This window comes from Leptopilina heterotoma, unplaced genomic scaffold (assembly GCF_015476425.1).
Source record: "Leptopilina heterotoma isolate Lh14 unplaced genomic scaffold, ASM1547642v1 Lhet_221, whole genome shotgun sequence".
Taxonomy (NCBI): domain Eukaryota; kingdom Metazoa; phylum Arthropoda; class Insecta; order Hymenoptera; family Figitidae; genus Leptopilina; species Leptopilina heterotoma.
Window position 1 is genome coordinate 431,403 of NW_025110939.1, and position 21,618 is coordinate 453,020.

At 28.7% G+C, this 21,618-nt stretch overlaps 2 protein-coding genes across 2 annotated transcripts; both read right to left on the reverse strand.

Annotated features, from left to right (window-relative positions):
* Positions 1 to 507: 507 nt before the first annotated feature.
* LOC122502179 (E3 ubiquitin ligase Rnf157-like) lies at positions 508 to 2,804 on the reverse strand. Its single transcript, XM_043612104.1, has 6 exons — positions 2,744 to 2,804; positions 2,489 to 2,566; positions 2,117 to 2,215; positions 1,809 to 1,907; positions 1,305 to 1,403; positions 508 to 1,152 (listed from the first exon to the last, which is right to left on the reverse strand). The coding sequence occupies exons 1-6, from the start codon at positions 2,802 to 2,804 to the stop codon at positions 908 to 910; spliced, it is 681 nt and encodes a 226-aa protein (XP_043468039.1). The 3' UTR covers positions 508 to 907.
* A 2,350-nt stretch (positions 2,805 to 5,154) lies between these two features.
* LOC122502166 lies at positions 5,155 to 7,226 on the reverse strand. Its single transcript, XM_043612091.1, has 4 exons — positions 7,022 to 7,226; positions 6,723 to 6,867; positions 5,856 to 6,204; positions 5,155 to 5,586 (listed from the first exon to the last, which is right to left on the reverse strand). The coding sequence occupies exons 2-4, from the start codon at positions 6,803 to 6,805 to the stop codon at positions 5,380 to 5,382; spliced, it is 639 nt and encodes a 212-aa protein (XP_043468026.1). The 5' UTR covers positions 6,806 to 6,867; positions 7,022 to 7,226; the 3' UTR covers positions 5,155 to 5,379.
* Between the last annotated feature and the right edge of the window lie 14,392 nt (positions 7,227 to 21,618).

Below are 21,618 nucleotides of genomic sequence, written 5' to 3' on the forward strand. Positions count from 1 at the left end.
CAATTCAGAAAATCAACAGATTTGTTCGGTCTTTTGCATTTAGTATTATTATTTAATATATTTTCAAAATTCTTTTATAACATTTAATAAAACACACGATTTGATATAAGTTTTGATAATTTTTCATCGGAATCATGAGTTTTATTGCACTTATGCGGTTATGCAAGTTCAGATTGTATATGAGTCCAACTTCAGACACTTTTAATGTCACAATTTGTTTTGGTTTGATTTGTCATAATAAAAAATTTTTTCATACAAAGACAAATTAAACTATTAATTCGTTAGAAAAAATTATAAGAGTTTATTTAGTTATAAAATTTATTTTTTTATAAAATGTTTTTAATTTATTGAAACGAAGAAAAAATTTACTTTACTGTTCAACTTGAAGAATTTTTCAATTTATTTTTTGAAATACTTTCCAAAATTTTTTAGAATAGAAATACTCTTAAAAATTAGTACACAATTAAATGCACAATTTATGCTATAAAAAATTTGTTCCAGTTTTATTAAAATAAATATATTTAATTTAAAGTACGAAAAATGTATTTTACTAAAAACATTTTATTACAAAATTCTTATTGTTTTTATTCATAAAGGTTATTTTCATTTTTAATTATGTCAATTGTTTTTTAAGCTGAATGCAGTTATGTTATTATGCTGGTCTCCTTTTGTCAAAAACGCAATTATGCGATTATGTTTTCCATTATTTTCTACATTAATTACTATTTTAATGATTTTTCAGCTATTGAACTTTGAAGAGCAATATTAAATATATACAAATCTAATGTTTTCTCAAATTTGATAAAAATGTCAGTTATGCTGTTATGCCTTTCTTCCACAGAATTTATATTTACTTTTTGTTTTAATAAAAAAAGTTTTACAGATATATCTGTATGGCTAGTCTTTCTTAATAAAAAATTCTATCGACAGAGGTGTATGGCGTTCGGCACATTGGACAAGTGTTATTTTGCTGACAATAATGATTTTTGCATTCAGTGCAAATGTTTAAATGCCCACACGGTAAAAAGCAAAATATTGGAGCAGTTTGCCGACAAATGCAGCAAACATTTACGCTTGCCAGTATAATATTTTCGAATTCTGATTCATCATCCATCACATCAACCTGGTTATCTTGTGTATCGATTATTTGATCTAAAACATTAAAAAAAATCTTGTCGAAATTACGTCATTCTGTATATCACACGTTGTAATACCATATTAGTAAATTCTTTTGTGGTTTTGACTATGTGCAGTCAAAAGCACAGAAGAATTTACTAATAAGGTAAAGATAACTTAATACTTACCAACAACCTCTACGTCGATTTGATCAAAATTGGCTCCAACAATGGCAGGATCAGCCTGAGCGTTGTTGGTTTCGTCTTCAATGTGCTCCTCGAGGGGATCTGGTGGATACAGATAAACATAGTTAGGTTATGGGTTTAAAATTATTAATTTTCCTATACGCTACAGCATGTAGGATAGTTATTGTTCATATTATTAAATTGTTTTGCGAATTTGATTACATACAGTCAAAAAGCACAGAAGAATTTACTATGGTAAAGGTAACTTAATACGATAGCAGGATCAGCCAGAGCGTCATTGGTTTCGTCTTCAATGTGCTCCTCGAGGGGATCTAGTGGACACGGGTAAACATGGTTAGGTTATGGGTTCAAAATTAGTAATTTTCCTTTATGGTACAGCATGTAGAATAGTTATTGTTCATATTATTAAATTTTTTTTGCGAATTTGATTACATACAGTCAAAAGCACAGAAGAATTTACTATGGTTAAGGTAACTTAATACTTACCAACAACCTCTACGTCGATTGGATCAAAATTGGCTTCAACGATAGCAGGATCAGCCAGAGCGTTATTGGTTTCGTCTTCAATGTGCTCCTTGAGGAGATCTAGTGGATAGGGATAAACATAAGTTATGGGTTCAAAATTATTAATTTTCCTATATGCTGCAGCATGTAGGATATTTACTGTTATTTGTCAATTCGCTATTTTAAATATAGTTACTATTATTATTATCCATATTAGTAAATTCTTTTGTAAATTTAACTATATGCAGTCAAAAGCACAGAAGAATTAACTTATAAGATACATAACTTACCAACAACCTCTACGTCGATTGGATCAAAATTGGCTTCAATGTTAGCAGGATCAGCCCAAGTATTATTGGTTTCGTCTTCAATGTGCTCCTCGAGGGGATCTAGTGGATACAGATAAACATGGTTAGGTTATAGGTTCAAAATTAGTAATTTTCCTATATGCTGCATCATGTAGGATAGTTATTGTTTTTTGTCATTTCACTATTTTAAATATAGTTACTATTGTTATTATCTATATTAGCAAATTCTTTTGTGAATTTGAATATATACAGTCAAAAGCACAAAAGAATTTCCTAATAAGGTTAAGGTAACTTAATACGTACCAACAACCTATACGTCGATTTGATCAAAATTGGCTCCAACGATGGCAAGACCAGCCTGAGCGTTGTTGGTTTCGTCTTCAATGTGTTCCTCAGGAGTATCTGGTGAATACGGGTAATCCGTTGCGTAATCTATAAATTTTATCAATATTTTGAAAAACTCATATTTTAGGAAAAGTAATAAAATTTTAATATAATTATTTTTATTTTGTTGTCTAGATATTATATAGATTTTTTTCTAAACGAATCGATTGTTTTAAAATTAGATGGGAACGACTTTATTCGAAATATAATGGTCTTATCCCTTACCAGAATTTATTAATGCAATTTCAATCCTTTCTTCGTTTATCATCTCATTATGCTGACCCATTATAAATTCCAGTTTTAATTCGGTATTAAAATATGTACAAATACCTACATAATCGGTTATAGACAGAATGAAATTTTCGAAAGCATTATATGCTTTTTTAATTCGATTGTCTGCTAATCGATTTAATACTGTTCTTGCCTGAATACCATTAGTAAATTCGAGTTGAAGGTTTTGGTAATCCGAGAAGGATTGTTTCTGTAGGTAGGTGATTCTTTCTAAAACTAAAATGTAAAAAGTTGTTTACTTTCAAAATTTTGAATTTAATTTCTTCTAGAATAAAATTAATAATCAAGCTTTAAGTTAAAAAATTTTTTTTTCATTCTTATAATTATGAGTTTCTTAAAAATTATGTTACTGAATATTAACAAAAAAATTTTATTTTCATAAATGTAACCCATTTTGATGATAAATCTAACTAGCATAATTGTAAAGTTTCATTGCCATTGTTATTTAAAAAGATTTTTTTAATTTAATGGAAACTATTTTTTAAATATAAAATTTTTCTATATCAGTTATTCTTTAAATAAAAAAATTAGAATTATTTCAACATCTTCTGTAGAAATTGTCAAAATATTTCTGTACAACAGAAATTTTTGTAATAATTCCATTATTTTTTTTATTTTCGAATGAAATTATATTCAAAAATACAAAATTTTAAAATAAATAATGTAGTTAAAAATAATTTATTAACATGAACTTTTAAATATTTTTATGCTTTTACAGCAGTAAAATTTTTAATATAATTTAATTAATTTTGCTTCCTCTTGAAGGAAGCCTTATAGTAATTTCGATTTTCGACTTTCTTAGAATCAATTATTTTTACAAATTTTCAAGTGTAGTATATATACTTTGTCGAGAGGAACAAATGTCCAGATGTATGTGGGTATGTATGTGTGTATGAGTGTATGTATGTCACCCGATTCTTGTGGACAAATTTTCTCTTACACGTTTTGACGAATCGATTCATGTATATAAAGTATATATTTTATCAATATTTATAAAATTAATCGATATTTCTATTTCTAATAAAAAATTCAAATTTTGTATTTCTTGAAATAACTTTTTTTATTAAAATTTTCATTAACTCTTGTCCAAATTGTATTCCTGTCATGATAGCGAATCGATTCATGTATATAAAGTGTATATTTTATCAATATTTGTAAAATTAATCGATATTTTTATTTTTAACAAAAAATTCAAATTTTGTAATTTTTTCTTAATACTTATATTTATTATATTTTATTTATTATATTTAATTATAATTTTTTTATAGAATTACTAAAATCGGATGAGGCATAATCAAATTAAACATACATTTAAAAAATCTAAAAAAAAAATTTTTAAATAAATAGAGGAAGCTAAATGATCATGAAATGAACAACTTGCTTTTTAAGATTATTATTATATATTAAATTTTTATGTTGAAAAAAGTTTTAAATAATTCAAAATTTTTTAAATTTAACACAATTGTTTGATACAATGAACTAATAATTAAAATATTATGTTCATATACTTACTGACGAAATCCCACACACTTCCGATTCCTCCAACCATTATATTTAATCGCGCAGCATACAACTCAAAAATCATGGTCCACCTGTATATTGTTCGGTAAATTGAAAATCGAGAAGTGGTGACTCCCTTAATCCAAACATCTCATTAAATTGATGCAATTTATCAAAGTTTTCACTAGACAAATGTGCTTTCATTTGGTTTAAGTACCTTTCTATTTCTGCTTCTGGTAAAAAGGGAAGAGTCAATATTTCCAACAAAAAATTTTTGATTTTGTCGCCTCTATTCTCGAGTAGATAAAAGTCCAAATTAAAAATGATAATTAGTCTATACACTTCCTAAAAATTTTAAAAATTTCAATTTTAATTAATAGATGAATCGTTGTGACTTAAAAATAAATGGCGCTTACTTATACATAGTTCAAGTCTTTTTTCACATAACTATTAATTTACAATAAAGTAATATTATTAATACGAAAAGAAGGTCCTAATTTCCTTGCCATAATTTAAAAGTATTTTTAAATTGGTTGAAGAAAAACGAAAATTTCGTAATACCCTCTAAAAAAATATGTTTAAATTGATTTAAAAGAGTTTGTGTCTTTTTTTAGCAATATCATTTAAAAATTAAAAACATCACTAGTAGAATATTTGCAGCAGATATTATCTTTAAGAAAAAAGGTATAATGAAAGGGGATGTAAATTTTATTTGTTAATTACTATTAATTGTGAATTGAGAATAATTAAATTTTATTGTTTTAATTAATTTAAATAATATTTAATAGATTTTAAATAATAATGCCTTTCAAAAATTAAAAGGGATTATGTTACAAAATCACGCCATAAACAATCTAAATTTGGTAATTAATAATATCATTATAGGAAATAAATTTATCACTTTAACTCTGAGATATTTCAACTTATATTGTTATTACGGAGAGCATTTCAGGTCAGTTTTCATTGATTATTTGAACATAGTAGAAAAAATTAGAAAAAATCCCTTATAGATGCAATAAGAATTCAGAATGACTCACATAAATACTTAATAAGAATAATAAATGTATTAATTAATTTACCTTCATGTAGTGTAGAAGACTGCCGTATACATTGACATCAGGAAAAACCTCTCTAATCGCAGATTGTAAGTTATCATCATATGAAGTGATTACAGTTTTAATAGAAAACTGAGGAGCAAGAGACCGTATTTCTTGTAATACTGCCTTGTAGACTTGCTTTGATTTACTGTTTGTAACAGCCCATGCACATGGAATTGCCTAAATAATTAAAACAAAAATGATTTAGTATATTTGTGAAAAACAATTGAAGATTTGAAAAAAAATTATTATATTTTTTTTAATAATTGCATTTTTTGAAAGAATTTTTCAAAAAAAATTTTAAATACCTAAATTGTATTAAGACAAATAATTAATTATACTTGTATTGAAAGTAAGTGAATTCTTTTTTTAATAATTAAATTGTTTTGTAAAAAACTTATTAAAATAGTAAATGTTAAAAATAATTAAATTGCAGCAAGAATACTTACATAGTTCTTTTTAACACAGAGCAAAGTTATTAATTCTTCGCCGAATACTGCTAAAGGAATGATTTTTTGTGAAACGTCAATGAAAAATTCCTCAGCATTGTTGAACACAGATTTCGCGAATTCGATGTCCATGAGTATAACTGCACAACTTAAGTTAGTGCCTTCTACGGCTGAGACATTTAAGTGTCTGTCATCATAATGTAAATAAGATTGAAATTCATTGGATTTGAAAGTTTCTACATATTCGAGAAGATTGGTTGGCGACTGTAACGGCCTGTGATTATTTAGACGGTTTAACATTGTTGAACGAATTGAATCGAATGGTATGCCTACTGCGGCATTTGGATGACTGGAAAAAAAGAAATATATTTTAATTGATAAACGTTTGTCTTTTAAATTTTATATTAATAATCATTGTATTCCTGTAATCTGTTTACATTTTGTAATTAGTAATTAATAGTAATAATTAACAATTATAATATTTTTCTAATCAACGTTTAAACTGAATAAGAAATAATTTAATAAAAAAATTTTAGAAAATATTTAAAACAAAAATAAAGTAATAATTAAAGGTGTGCATAAAGCTCAGTGCTCGATCGAGTATTTTCGAGCTTTTCGTTTTTCAAGGCGAGCCGAGCCGAGCTTTATAAAAAGCTCGAATAATTTCGAGTACTCGGTTTGATTAGAGCTCTTGAGTAAATCCGAAATTTTCAACTATAATTTTTAATTAAATTTTTTTTGTATATAAATTTTTTTTAATTTAAATGCTCGAGTCAAATTCAGTACTCTAAAATTTCATCGAGCTCAGCTTTTCGGGCTTTTTGCACACCTCTAGTAATAATATTTATAATAATAATAATAACTTACGAATTTTGTACAGTGTTATGTATCAATTCCTCGGTAATTATCAGGTGGATGAGTGTGGGCAATGGTATTTTGAAAAGCTCCATTTCTTCTTAATACTCCTCTTGCCGGACAAACCAAACTCCGATAATATTTACAAATTAGATATCTGAAAATATATTTATATTTAAAAATGACAAATTTAGTAATTTGTAATAATAATTAACTCCCTTTTTTTAATTCTTTTTTAAAAATAAAATTGAATGATAAATACGATTGGAAAATTTTAATTTAAAATTGAATGTAAATAAACAATTACTTACGTTGTTCCATATTTCATTTTAGTTTTGAAATATAAATGTCCATCGAACAGAAACAATCTTTTATTTGGTGCAAAATTCATTCTTTCAATTTGGTAGAATTTAAAATTTAAAGAAATTTATATATGACATTCTTTTTCGAATGTCATAATGAAAATTTTTTATTTCTTTAAATTTGATAAATTAAGAACAACTTTTCCAACTTCCACTTAATTAAATATTTTATATTTTTATTTTTAATAAGAATTTATTTTTTCTAATTTAAACTAAATTATTACAAAACTATAGTACTTTAACAGATTTCAAAATTTTTAGCAAATGATACTCTAACGTGAGAAACTATTGTTATAAAAAAATAATAAACAAAAATTGACATTTTATCTTCTTTATAAATTAAAAATTTCATAATAATTATTTTCGAAACTGTTTATGTTTCAATGAAAATACGCGTTCGGCCTTAAGTGTTTATAGTTTTTAACCTCTACTGCGGTTGTCAAGGATAAACTCGCAAGAGCGGGTAATACTTGAGCTGTTCGCTCTTCGGAAGTTCCAGTGAAAAAATTATTAAAAAAAAATTTTAATCTTACAGAAGATAAACTGCCATTTTACGTTTTACCGGTAACTTTATTATAATACGATTAAAAATTATAGCATAATAAATAAAAAAGAAATAAGTTTATGAAACATTTTACGTATAATGAAAAAAGAATGAAATAGACAAACTTTAAAGTAAACAGTACTTTCAATTACTTATTTATAGTTGTAGCATATGGATAGAGTAGGAATTTATTTCTTTTAAGTTTAAAATGTTTGAACTCTTTTTTAAATAAAATTTTCTAATGATAAATACCGTCAACCGGGGCTATTTTGTGCACCAAATAGCTTTTTTTTATTCAAAGATTTATTTAAATTCAGAATTAAGAGAATAAAGAAAATCAACTTTTGATATATGTTGTGGACATCCTTCTGAAGCTTTCCTATAAATTTGGCAAAGAAAAAAATTTGTTTGTCTTAGTTATAGTCATTGAAAGTCGTGCACACAATAACTCCCGGGATGGGGCTATTTTGTGCATCGAACTTTGTTTTCCTATAATGTTGCGTAAACATTTTTTTAATCGTTTCTGCTTCATGAAATCTTTTGTGTATATATTTGAGAGTAAGTTAAAAAAAGAATGACCTAGTAAAATTTTTTTGTAGATATATTATACAAAAAATGTAAAATAAAGCACTAAAATTTTGCTAAAATCTGAATTTACTAAAAATTAACAATCTTTCTTTAAATTGTATATTACGCAGATAGTAAATAACATTTTTTTCTTTTTTAATATATATTTTATAATAATATACTAATATAATTATAAAATGATCGTTTAAACACTTATAAATAACTTTGAAACATCATTTCAATAGGAGCTTTTTTAATAGTTTTGAATGATATTTTTAAAAAACTTAAAATAAATATTTTTAAGGTTAAATAGATAACAATTTAATATCTAATATGCTTTTCAAGTTATTTTAAGAGAAACGAGAAAATAGTTTTAAAACTAATTTGAAAAACTTATAAATATTAATTAATATTCATTTTTTGAGGTTACGTTGTGCACCGGTTGAGCTTTTAATCGTTTTAATGATTTTAATTAACGTATTTACAGTTTTCTGACAGAAAAGTAAGACAAAAATGTATTAAAATGATAAACAGAATCTTCTTTACTTACTAAATAAAACATTTATGAAAAATATTTGATTTTTTTAAGTGCACAAAATAGCCCCATGGAATTCTGGTTTTTCAGTTTTTTCCACTTTTCTCTTAAGATAAGAAGATAGAAGATAGAAGATAGATAGAAGATCTGGTATAATTTTTCCGAACTTTCAAAATTTTTTAAACAAATTTTCCGTTTTTAGGAATTTTTTTCTCTTAATTGACAAAGAATTAAATAATAACATTTAGTGCTCTCTATTGTCATGTAATGAAACTTTCATTTTACAAAATTGCAGATTAAAATAATTCATTTTAATAATTTTTTTCATCAAAAAACTCGCGTGCACAAAATAGCCCCCGGATGCACAAAATAGCCCCAGTTGACGGTATATAAAGAATATGAAAAATAAAAAATATTTATTTTTGATAATTTATTCCTTTATATTTTAACACGTGGTACTTGAAAAAGAAAATTTTTTTTTCAGAATTTAGTTTATTTTTTTCAGAATTATTACTTTCATAAAATATAATTACTCACCTATCATTTTCCACAATAGCTTCGCGTGGACCATTAGCTGCACTTTGTTCCACAGCATACTGTGGATTTTCCATTTTTAACGTTAATTTTTCCTGTACGAAAACTAAAATTTGCTTCGATGCCGAACTTACTTCTGTGCGCGACAGTAAAGACTTTAAACCAGACCGACACACCCCATACCCAAAATTCATTTTCTCCCTCTATTGCTGATTTTGACAAGTTTGGTCAACATTCAAAAGTTTGTGGCAACATTGTAAATTATTTTGACGTACCTCAACATTTTTGAACAGTAAATTGTAAAAAAATTCCACTGTGCCACGTTACACACTGTCCCATATACATTAGCGACATTTTTTCTATATAGGTCGTCACAAATGTCTTAAGTCCACCCCCTGTTCACGTGGCGTATTATGTGTACGACACCTTCTTTGAATCAAATAATTTTTTTCTTTTTGCTTCCTCGTCAGGAAGCTTTGTAGTCGTTTAATTTACAAAATTTTTAAAAATCCTTTTAACAAATTTTCTTCTATATAGGACTATGTTATATAACACCCTGAACAATTGTCCGGATGTATGTATGGATGTGTGTGTGTGGATCCCGATTTTTGTGAACACGATAACTCGAAGAGGTTTTAACGAATTTCGCTAAAATTTACCAGGTATATTTACCACAAAAATATCTCGAAATGGATTGATAGACTTTAAAAACTTCTTAGAAAAAAATTTCTTTAAAAAATTTTTTTTTTAAGTTGGTTATTGAAGGTAATATATAATAAAATTCTATTCTCTGCATCAAGACGAATCGATTAGTATATAAAAAGTATAAATTGTATGAGAATTTACAGAGTTAATCACAATTAAAGCTACAAAATTCGCGTTTTTATCAAAAAATGAGTTCTTTCCGCAAAATTATGTTGCCGTATAAGAAAATCTTACTCATTTATTTCTAAAATCTTATTCTTTGCACCAAGACGGATCGATTGGTATACATATATAAAGTATATATTGTATAGGTATTTAAATTTATAGAATTAAAACCAATTATAGACAAAAAATTTGCACTTTTAATAAAAATTCATTATTGAAAATTATAGAATTAATTACAATTAAAGTTGAAAAATTCACTTTTTTACTAAAAATTTGTTTCTTTATTTAGATTCATATTACTGTATAAGAAAATTTTATTCTTTCTATTAAGACGAATGAACTTTATTTTATAAATGTTAAATTGTATTAAAAATGATTTAAAAATGAAATACCCTGGAGCTTCACTTATTTTCAGTCTCACTTATTTGTAGTCGCACTTATTTTCACCATTTCCAGTCTCACTTATTTTCAGTTAAAAGGTTCTCCGTGCGTTCTCATTGGTTGATGTTAAAGAATCCACCAATCAAATCAACTCAAATGTTACGTTTCAGAGTGAAAATAAGTGCGACTTTGCCTTTCAGTTTGTTTGGACTTAGTGAAAATAAGTGAAGCTCCAGTGTATATCGTTAATGCTTCCTCCACGAGCAAGCAAATTTTTTTTGCTGATCGTAAAGAGGAAGCAAAATGTTCATGTAATGAACATCTGGATTTACAACTTGTTTTCAACTGTGACACACACCAGTACCAAATACTAATATCATGTTTATATACTGTTACAGGAGTTACGCCGGTAATAAAAATTAGCCCTGGCCCAGTATCGGCCCGCTAACAACATGTGACTCCAGTACCGGTCCAGTATAAGTATAACATCGTGTTAATACTGCGACAAGAGTACTGACCCGTACTGGTTTGGTAATATATGGTTAATCCTCTACTCCTGCACTGAAAAAAAATTTAATTGATTCAAATAACCGATTAATTGATTATTATCAATTAAATATTTAATTGAATCAAATAATATTTATTGGAGTCAATTGAATGGTATTTGATTCAAATACTGAAATTGTTGGTTCAAATACCATTTAATTGACTCCAATAAATATTCTTTGATTCAATTAAATTTTTTTTCAGTGTGTAACGGTATAAAGACGCGATATTAAAATTTGGTAATGTGCCGGTACTAGTTTTATTGCAGGAAATACTTCTTTGACAATATAAAAACAGAATCTATATGGAAACAAATTAAAAATATTCCTTTTTTTAAGTCAGGTATAATCAAGATTCGCCATGAAATAAAAAGAAAAAACCGCGAAAATATATTCTCAAAATATCGACTAATTTTTTATAGATAAAATCCAATAACTGAAGTAAATCTTAACCACCGAAAAAATGTTAATCTGAATTTAAGAATACCATCTTGGCTCCTATTTAAGAATATTGTATACTTAAATTAAGTATATATACTATTTTTAAAAAAAGAATGTATACTTAATATTATAAATATATTTTAAGTAGGTATCCTCTTTAAATTATTTTTCTAATATTAAGAATATATTCTTATTTTAAAAATATAGTATATACTTAATTTAAGTATACAATATTCTTAAATAGGAGCCAAGATGGTATTCTTACACGGGAAGACTTTTATTTACAAAAATTACTTTATCGTATTTCGATATTTCTAATAAAACGTAAGAATTTAAGGATAATCGAAGTACGATGATGATAGTTCTTATTATAATAATAAGTAGTGTTATTTTTTATGAACTATTGTAATTTTAAGGGAACAGAAGTTAGTATAAAAGTTTAGAAAGACAATTGCAAATACGAGAATATGTAACTTATTTATAATACATTCTGATATTATTATTTGTAAACCCAGTATTTTGAATAGTATTAAATGTCAAAAAATTTTAGAAACTGTATTATTTTCAATACTAAAACGCTCTGAAATGGTAAGCAGTTTGAATTTTTACAAAATTTTATTACAATATTTTCACGAAGGTTTCCGAACAGTATTCCGTCGACAACCAAAGACCAGTTAATGTTAGGCGAACACTCAGCAAACAACCGAGCGTCATCATCGTCTTGAAAGTATTTTCTTAAAGGCATTTCAAAAGTTATTAGTGATTAAACAATTGAATTGTTTAATAATATTATAATTTTCATGGACGACTTTTTCCCTTTTTAATACTTGCTAAAATTTTAATTTACTAATATTGTTTGGACATTTTCAAAAACTTTTACTTCAAAACAATTTTGAATGAATATTTGTAGAAATTTTATACCTGTATTTCCGAAGTCAGTTTAAAAAAATTAAAAAATGGCGACTTCAATATGATAGACAAAATTTTAAAAATCGTTCAGATCGCTTGAGACTTGGTACTTAAGGGTTTTTGGAATTGCCGATTACGAATCTGAAGTCAGTTTGCAAAAATTCAAAATGTAATTCGTAATCAACGACCCCAAAAACCCCGGAATAAAAAGTTTTAAACAAATCCGATTGTGGAGAATTAATTGATTTCCATCAATGATTAGATTCCCAGTCATTTTGACCGGGATTTCAAAGGTACATTAAGGAGTACTCGAAATAAGTATAGGTTCTCAGCAGATACTTTTCAGTTTTGTTTCTAAAACCAAATATTAAATAAATAAATAAAAGATAAAGGTTTAAGATATTTCTTTCAAGCCATATTAGAGCTTTTTATGCTTTCATATTTACTTTTTGCAGGACTTCAAAAAGTGCAAAAAACGTCGTTTTTTGAACAATCAACACCCTTTTTTAGTGGATTGAATAAATTCGAAAAAAAATTTTTCAGAGTTGCCACGAAACCTGAAAACCTGGAAAATGCCAGGGAATTTTATAAACCTTGAAAAAACCTGGAAAAGTCAGGGAATTTTATAAACCTTGACATTGGGTTGAAAAATATTTGTTTCAAAATTATTAAATTCACTTTATATAATTTTAGATAGCTGACGATAGGGAGTAAAGTCACTCATTTGTTCGACCGCAAGACAGGGTCATTTTTTGCAATTTTTTCAAAAAAATTCAATTTCTTTCCCTCCTAGTTCCCAAATATCTTCACCAATCAGGTTCGTTATATTTTTCCTGTAATCTGCACTCAAAACTGAAGATCCCTACCGAATTTCAGCTCATCAAGTTAAGATTTGTAAAAGTTAAAGGAGGGGACAGGGTAATTTTTTTAATTTTTTCGTAAAAATTGATTTTCTTTCCCTCCTAGTTCCCAAATATCTTCACCAATCAGGTTCGTTATATTTTTCCTGTAATCTGCACTCAAAACTGAAGATCCCTACCGAATTTCAGCTCATCAAGTTAAGATTTGTAAAAGTTAAAGGAGGGGACAGGGTAATTTTTTTAATTTTTTCGTAAAAATTGATTTTCTTTCCCTCCTACTTCGCAAATATGACCGTCAATCCGGTTCGCTATATTTTTCCTGTAATCTGAACTTGAAACTGAAGATCCCTACCGAATTTCAGCTCACTAGGTTGAGATTTGTAAAAGTTAAGGGGGGGCAGTGTCATTTTTAGCATTTTTTTCGAAAAAATTGAATTTCTTTCCCTCCTAGTTCGCAAATATGTCCGTCAATCGGGTTCGCTATATTTTTCCTGTAATCTGCACTTAAAACTGAAGATCCCTGCCGAATTTCAACTTACCAGGTTGAGATTTGTAAAAGTTAAGGGGGGGGCAGGGTCATTTTATGCAATTTTTTCAAAAAAAATCAATTTCTTTCCCTCCTAGTTCCCAAATATCTTCACCAATCAGGTTCGTTATATTTTTCCTGTAATCTGCACTTAAAACTGAAGATCCCTACCGAATTTCAGCTCATCAAGTTAAGATTTGTAAAAGTTAAAGGAGGGGACAGGGTAATTTTTTTAATTTTTTCGTAAAAATTGATTTTCTTTTCCTCCTACTTCGCAAATATGTCCGTCAATCCGGTTCGCTATATTTTTCCTGTAATCTGCACTTGAAACTGGAGATTCCTACCGAATTTCAGCTCACTAGGTTGAGATTTGTAAAAGTTAAGGTGGGGGACAGGGTCATTTTTAGCATTTTTTTCGAAAAAATTGAATTTCTTTCGAAAAAATTGAATTTCTTTCCCTCCTAGTTCGCAAATATGTCCGTCAATCGGGTTCGCTATATTTTTCCTGTAATCTGCACTTAAAACTGAAGATCCCTGCCGAATTTCAACTTACCAGGTTGAGATTTGTAAAAGTTAAGGGGGGGACAGGGTCATTCTTTGCAATTTTTTCAAAAAAATTCAATTTCTTTCCCTCCTAGTTCGCAAATATGTCCGTCAATCGGGTTCGCTATATTTTTCCTGTAATCTGCACTTAAAACTGAAGATCCCTGCCGAATTTCAACTTACCAGGTTGAGATTTGTAAAAGTTAAGGGGGGGACAGGGTCATTTTTTGCATTTTTTTCGAAAAAATTGAATTTCTTTCCCTCCTAGTTCGCAAATATGTCCGTCAATCGGGTTCGCTATATTTTTCCTGTAATCTGCACTTAAAACTGAAGATCCCTGCCGAATTTCAACTTACCAGGTTGAGATTTGTAAAAGTTAAGGGGGGACAGGGTCATTTTTTGCAATTTTTTTAAAAAAATTCAATTTCTTTCCCTCCTAGTTCCCAAATATCTTCACCAATCAGGTTCGTTATATTTTTCCTGTAATCTGCACTTAAAACTGAAGATCCCTACTGAATTTTAGCTCATCAAGTTAAGATTTGTAAAAGTTAAGGGGGGGGACAGGGTAATTTTTTTAATTTTTTCGTAAAAATTGATTTTCTTTCCCTCCTACTTCGCAAATATGTCCGTCAATCCGGTTCGCTATATTTTTCCTGTAATCTGCACTTGAAACTGAAGATCCCTACCGAATTTCAGCTCACTAGGTTGAGATTTGTAAAAGTTAAGGGGGGGGGGGGACAGGGTAATTTTTTTAATTTTTTCGTAAAAATTGATTTTCTTTCCCTCCTACTTCGCAAATATGTCCGTCAATCCGGTTCGCTATATTTTTCCTGTAATCTGCACTTGAAACTGAAGATCCCTGCCGAATTTCAACTCACCAGGTTGAGATTTGTAAAAGTTAAGGGGGGACAGCCCATTTTGCGTGGCTGGGACGGACACACGAGTGATTTCATAAGGGTTCCGTCTGTACACCTATGGTGTACGGAACCCTAAAAACTAATTCAAACAGATTGAAATGAATTAGGATTTTTGGTAGAAAGCGGGATTCATTCAAGCTCTTTGTTTATTCGATTGAATTCGATTCAATTTGCCTGAAGTTGTGCAAACGAATTCGCATTCGTAAGAAATGACCAAGGCATGCATTGAATTCGTGCTGACGAATTAAAAAAAATTAAAGGCCCCAAAACTTGTCCATTGAATTAGTAAGAATAGAAGGTTTAGAAGTTCAATAAAGTTTGACGAATTCAGGAAAATTGCAACATAGCTCCAATTCGTATTTGTCACAAAGCGGGATTCACTGAAACTCTTTGTGAATTCTTTTTCATTTATTTCAATTAGTTTTTGTTTACTAGGCATACACTCTAGCTATAACTAATACTACTACGCAAGTGTATACGCATATCAACGAACTTCGCTGAAAGCATACCTCTTCATCTTTTTATATATGAACTATTCAAATTTTACACCACTTGTGAAAAGCGATTTACTTCAAATATCTTTATAACCAAAATCTCCTGAAATATTAATACCTATATAAATAGTATAATTTCATATGGGTCAATTACTGAGTCGATGTAGAAATTTTGTTGTAAAGAGGTGTCCAAAAAATATACGCAAATGGAATATTACACTTTTCACAGCTCGCGCGAAGCATGAAGGTTACACAAGGCAACTTCGGTTCAACTTGGAAGTGATCGGGGAAGTCCGCCATACTTTTCGTATAAAGTAAACGAATATTCCAAAGAAAAATACAACTCTTAGTCATTTCTATAAGAGAATATGAAAATAACTGTAACAATTTTTTGCATTCTGTATTTTCATATTCAAATACTCAATTTTAAAAAAAATATACTACTTTTTATTCCTTTAAATATTGTAGGATGATATATTCATAATATATTTTCTTAAATACTCAAATAATAATTAAAAAACTGACACATTTTCCTTAAATTGGTATATTTTATTTTATATGTTCATATGAAAATATAAAATAACACTACAGATTTTCTTTAACCCTTGGGCGGGCAAGCTAAAAAAATTACGTAAGCAGGCAAGCGGGGTCCATTGGACCCCGCTTTAAAAACACTTTAGAGGTTACACCTGCTTGGCTCACTTATTTGTAGTCGCACTTATTTTCACAATTTCCAGTCTCACTTATTTTCAGTTAAAAGATTCTCCGTGCGTTCTCATTGGTTGATGTTAAAGAATCGACCTATCAAATCAACTCAAATATTACGTTTTAAAGTGAAAATAAGTGTGACTCTGCCTTTCAGTTTGTTTGGAATTGATGAAAATAAGTGAAGCTCTAGTGTATAACATCCCTAGATTAATAATCTATAATGTCCTTGCTTGAAAACAACTTGGAAATGTTTTTAAAATTTAATTTTTCTAGATCATATCCGGAGTGTCAAAATAGAACATTTTAACTTCAAACGCGTCTTACTCGAAACCATGTTTTGCAAATCGGAGAGCAGTAGAACTCAATAATTTTTCGTCCAATTGGACTGAAAATTTAACTGTAGCTTCTTAGATTGATTATCTAGTGAAGTACATACAATTTTAAAAATTGATAAACAGGATTTTTTTTATGAATAATTAAAGTCGATTGTTTTAGGTGAAAAATGCGATTTTTTTTTGCAAGTCTCATAATTCTTCCAAAAAAATTTTTCTAAAATTATAATCATGTGTACTTCACTAGACAATTTTATGTAGTTTATGGAAAAAAAATTTTTTGATTCCAAAAGCTGATGTAGGGCACTTCTCCTGCTCGCCACGGAGGTCTACAAAATAAACTAAGCACTGTTTACGGAATCCTACAGCCGCCATGTTGTAAAAAATTTTTTAAATAAAATTTTTTCTTACTCTTTAAAAGTTGCTTAATCAAATGGTATAGTAGTTGCCAACAATAATTTAAAACTGTAGGGGAGATTGGGGTATTGTGGGCCACACTTTTTCTTAATTCAATATCTTACACACCAAATTTTTTAATTTCAAATTTTTCGTGTTAGTAGGAGGTCTAAACTATCATATATCATAGTCAGTTTACCAAAATTATCACTTATCTAAAAGAAATTTTAGTTTTACCAAAGAGTAAACTTTTATGATTTTTAAAAATGTTTGGGAATTGTGGGCCACTGCCTAAAGTAAGTTCAAAATCCAAAATAACGATGAAATATATTTATTAAATGGTTAGAAATATTAAAAATGTTACAAATGTTTAATTATTAATTTAAAATTAGAAAACAAAAAGTAAGAAAATGAAATTAATCGGAATCACAATTAATTAATTACAAATTTTTAAGTAAACATCTTTATCGCATAAATCGCAATGAAACGAATTGTTTTTGTTAAATTACTATAACTGTTAGTGTTTTTAATAATATTTGCAATTATATCGCCAAAAACAAGCAACAAATAGTTCCCCTAAAAAAGTGGCCCACAATTCCCCAAACTTTATTTTACAAACAGCTTTGTATTATTTATTCATTTTAATTTAATGAAAAATTTCTTTTTGGAGTTACAGTACCAATGACACACAATAATTAAAAAAATATTTTCCATAATTAATTCTTGAAAATCCTTGTAAAAAAATAAAAACATGTAGGCCCAAAATAAATATTTGAATGCAATTTTTCAGGTGATTTTTGTTAACTGTTTGTAGGTAATTGTAAAACGTTGTAAAGTCATGACATGCTAATGAAAAATTTACTTTGGACGAACAAAAGAAAATAAAAGAAAATTGGATGATCAAACTTGTAAATATTATTAAATAATAGAGGTGGCCCACAATTCCCCAACTCTTAATTTTTTTTTTGAAAAACACCCTTTTTTAAGCCTCCAAACCGGTATAACCTTTTAAAAAACGTAGATCTTTGTATATTTAGTTTTATTTTTATTATATTACGAATTTTAGTGCATTAAAATATAAAAATGATGATTAGGATTTTAAATTTCACAAACAGCTAGATTTGCAAAATACCCTGGGAAATGCACACACCGTTCTTAGTGCACGGCAGAATTATTTAGTGTAGGCTCAAATTTCTTAAAAGAAAAATACCATTTTGTTATTTGTGTATAGCACAATTTGTAAATTTGGTCTATTACACTAAGTGGTACTGTAGTCCCCATAGTAAATTTTTTACCGTGTACGTTATCCCCAATGTTTTTATGCTTATTACAATGCGGTGTCCACTGGACCCCGCTTGCCCGTTCGTGCCGGTAAAAAGTTTAAACACCCATGTGGCATCATGCACAATTGGAATATGAAAACTGTAAAAGTATTTGGATGTATTTTTAGTCTATTTAATAGAATTTCTAGGCTGAACTCATTTTTTCATACGGATTCGGAGAAATTTGAAAAATAGATACTCGCGGGGTCCAATAGACCCCGCTTGCCCGCCCAAGGGTTAAGTGTTATAACCTGTTTCCATTCCTTTTAATTATTTTTGAATTATTATTTAATTATTTTTATAACGATTTGACATTTTAATCTGGTTTACTATCTTAAGTAAACCAAAAATCAAGAATACTTTGACAATGGGTCAGGAAAGAAGGTTATCTCCACTTTGAATTTAATGATTTAAATAAATTTTAAGAAAGAAAAGATTTATTTAAGCGCCAGGATATTTTGCACTAAAATATCCAAAAGATTTATTAACTTAATTTAATTTTGCCAGCTAGTTCAGAAAAATTATTAGGAGATTATAAATTAATTTCCCAATAAAACCGCGGAGAGGGGGGAGTAAGGAGACAACACAATAATTACACTGTCACAGAATTTAATTTTTATCAAAGTTAATTTTATTCAAGAAAATTTTACTTTAAGAGTGATATATTTTACGTTGGACAACTATTATATTCGGCGGAAGGCCGAATTGGTTAATGAATTACCGCATGACAAAGCGGTGACAAGCATCACTCACTATTTCGAAAGTTTTTATTTTTAATATTGCCAATCTGGCGAGAAAATGAAGATTTGACTTTACTGGGACTCACCGTCAATTCGACGCCGACCCCGCATGGCTCCTCGTCCAGACATGGCACTTGAATTTTAATTTTTAATATTTTTAATTTAAATTTTAATCGGCGTGATGCGCCTGATACTACTATCAAAACGAGAATGAATAAAAATGGACGTGTCTGTCACTACGAGAGCGTCGCTACACATACGCTTCTTTTTTAGTTTTTGGTGAGTCCCCGGCGTACTATTATTTTACTTTACAATTTATTATTATCTGCCCGAGATAAGATATTCGCCGCCGGTATTGCAGAGCGCCCACTTATTGGTTGCTGTCGTTCGCTTCGCGTTGGCCTTTAATTCAAGATGGCCGCAGTCAGTGTTTTGACAGGACCAAAACAATTGATCTTCGTCTTCCTGGTGCTCTTGAATATTCGGGAATCACTTCCAAATATATACACCAGGAAGCACTTCCCTTGTTGATTCACGAATAATTAATAATTCGCGATGGACCGGCAAATTATCAGTGGAGAATTTACTTGCAGAATATGAAAAACAAAAGCAAAATACGAACGGCAGAAAATGTTCAGATATTTTCAAATTTTCTTATGACAGCTGATTTGACGAGTTGGCAATTGTAATAAATTCAATTATTTATTAATTGAATTTCCGAGGTATAATCTTTTTAATTTTATTAAATTTGTAAATTTCAAAATTTTAATGCTAGTTTTTATTTGTTTTAGGTAAAACGATTCTCGTCTTGATGGAGTTTCTATCAAAACATTTACCTTTCAATTCTAATTTTAACAAAATTTCAACTAATTATTGAAAATATTGTGCGAGGCAAAATGCCGCGTCACAGTGTATTAGACTTCGGCGCGTAGATTAAGATAGGCCTTGGGTTCGAATCTCCCTGAGAGCGTTAGCAATTTTAATGTGTATAAAAACGTTTTAAGTCTGTAGAAAATGCTTAAAATAATTTATAAATAAATATTAATTAACATGCACCTTGCATAGTTAATTAGACATTTTTTTATTCTAATTTTCAATAGAGAATGTAATGTTTTTCGATATTTGTAAATTCTCATTAAAAACGTCGTAGAAACATCTTAGAATCCTTGCAGAAATATATAATAGGTAACCACAATAATAGAACACATTATGTGGCAAATTATATATATTTATTTAAATTTTCTGATCCTCATAAATACCTTGTAAAAACATCATAGAAACATTTGAAAGAAATATTATAAAACCTATAGGAACCTCATAAAAAATTAGACAAATCCCTACTACAATCCCTCATTAAAACTATTAGAAACCTAAGTCTAAGAGGTTCCTATAGTTTTTAAGGTGTATTTTTAGCAGGGTGGCACTGGTTAATATTGATCGATTGGGCTGTTCTTGTGCATAGCTCATTTTTTTCACATTCTAAAACAAATTCAGCCTGACGACCCAAGAAATTCCAACTTTCGCAAAATAACGGTCACCCTAGTGCATATACACTTAAAATAAGTGAAATTTCAATTCTGCATTATTATAACATAGGTTCTTTAGATTTGTTAAAAGTTTTAAAGATTAAATAGGTACGATCCAAAAATTCAGACACTTACTTTCTCACACATAACTAACTTATCAACACAAGTATAACACCTCTTCTCATGGGTTTTGTAAAACTTAAAGGGCAAAGGGATAACAGATTTCTACCAAAATGTTATGCAATTATGTTTCAAACAGAAATGTTTTTTATCATTAGGCAATCAAAGGAAGAAAGGAAAAATGGAAATGAGACGAAGGGAATTGATAACTCTTTTGATTTGATGGTGGATTCCCTTATGCGTGCAGCGCAAGTCAAGAGTGATCAAGAGTATCGTTCTGGATATTCGGGAAACCCAATAGTAGAATGTTTGGGAAATGATGAAACTTCTGTAAAAAAAATTGACAGCCCCCTGAAGGAAGGTACAGCTATCAAATTATTAGACGCAGCAAAGGACAAAAAGATAGGTACATCCACCATAATTAGAGGATCATTTAATCAAGGTGATACAGGTATTTTTGGAGAGGTAAGTGCTGGCCGCCAATGCACTGCAAACGCTGCCGTTGCAAACGTAATGAGTAAAATAAAACATCCCCAATTTTGGACTTCAGAAACAGTCGACTCCGTATTAAAAATTGGTGACGATATTTATCAGAAAAGTATAAATGCAAGGGGGGTTCTTAGTGTAGGTGAGGAAAATCCACATTATTTGACTGCTTCTGAAGTTTTTCAATATATACGTATAGACTCCATAGATTTTAAAATAAAACTTAAAGTTTCAGATGTAGGTCACGTGT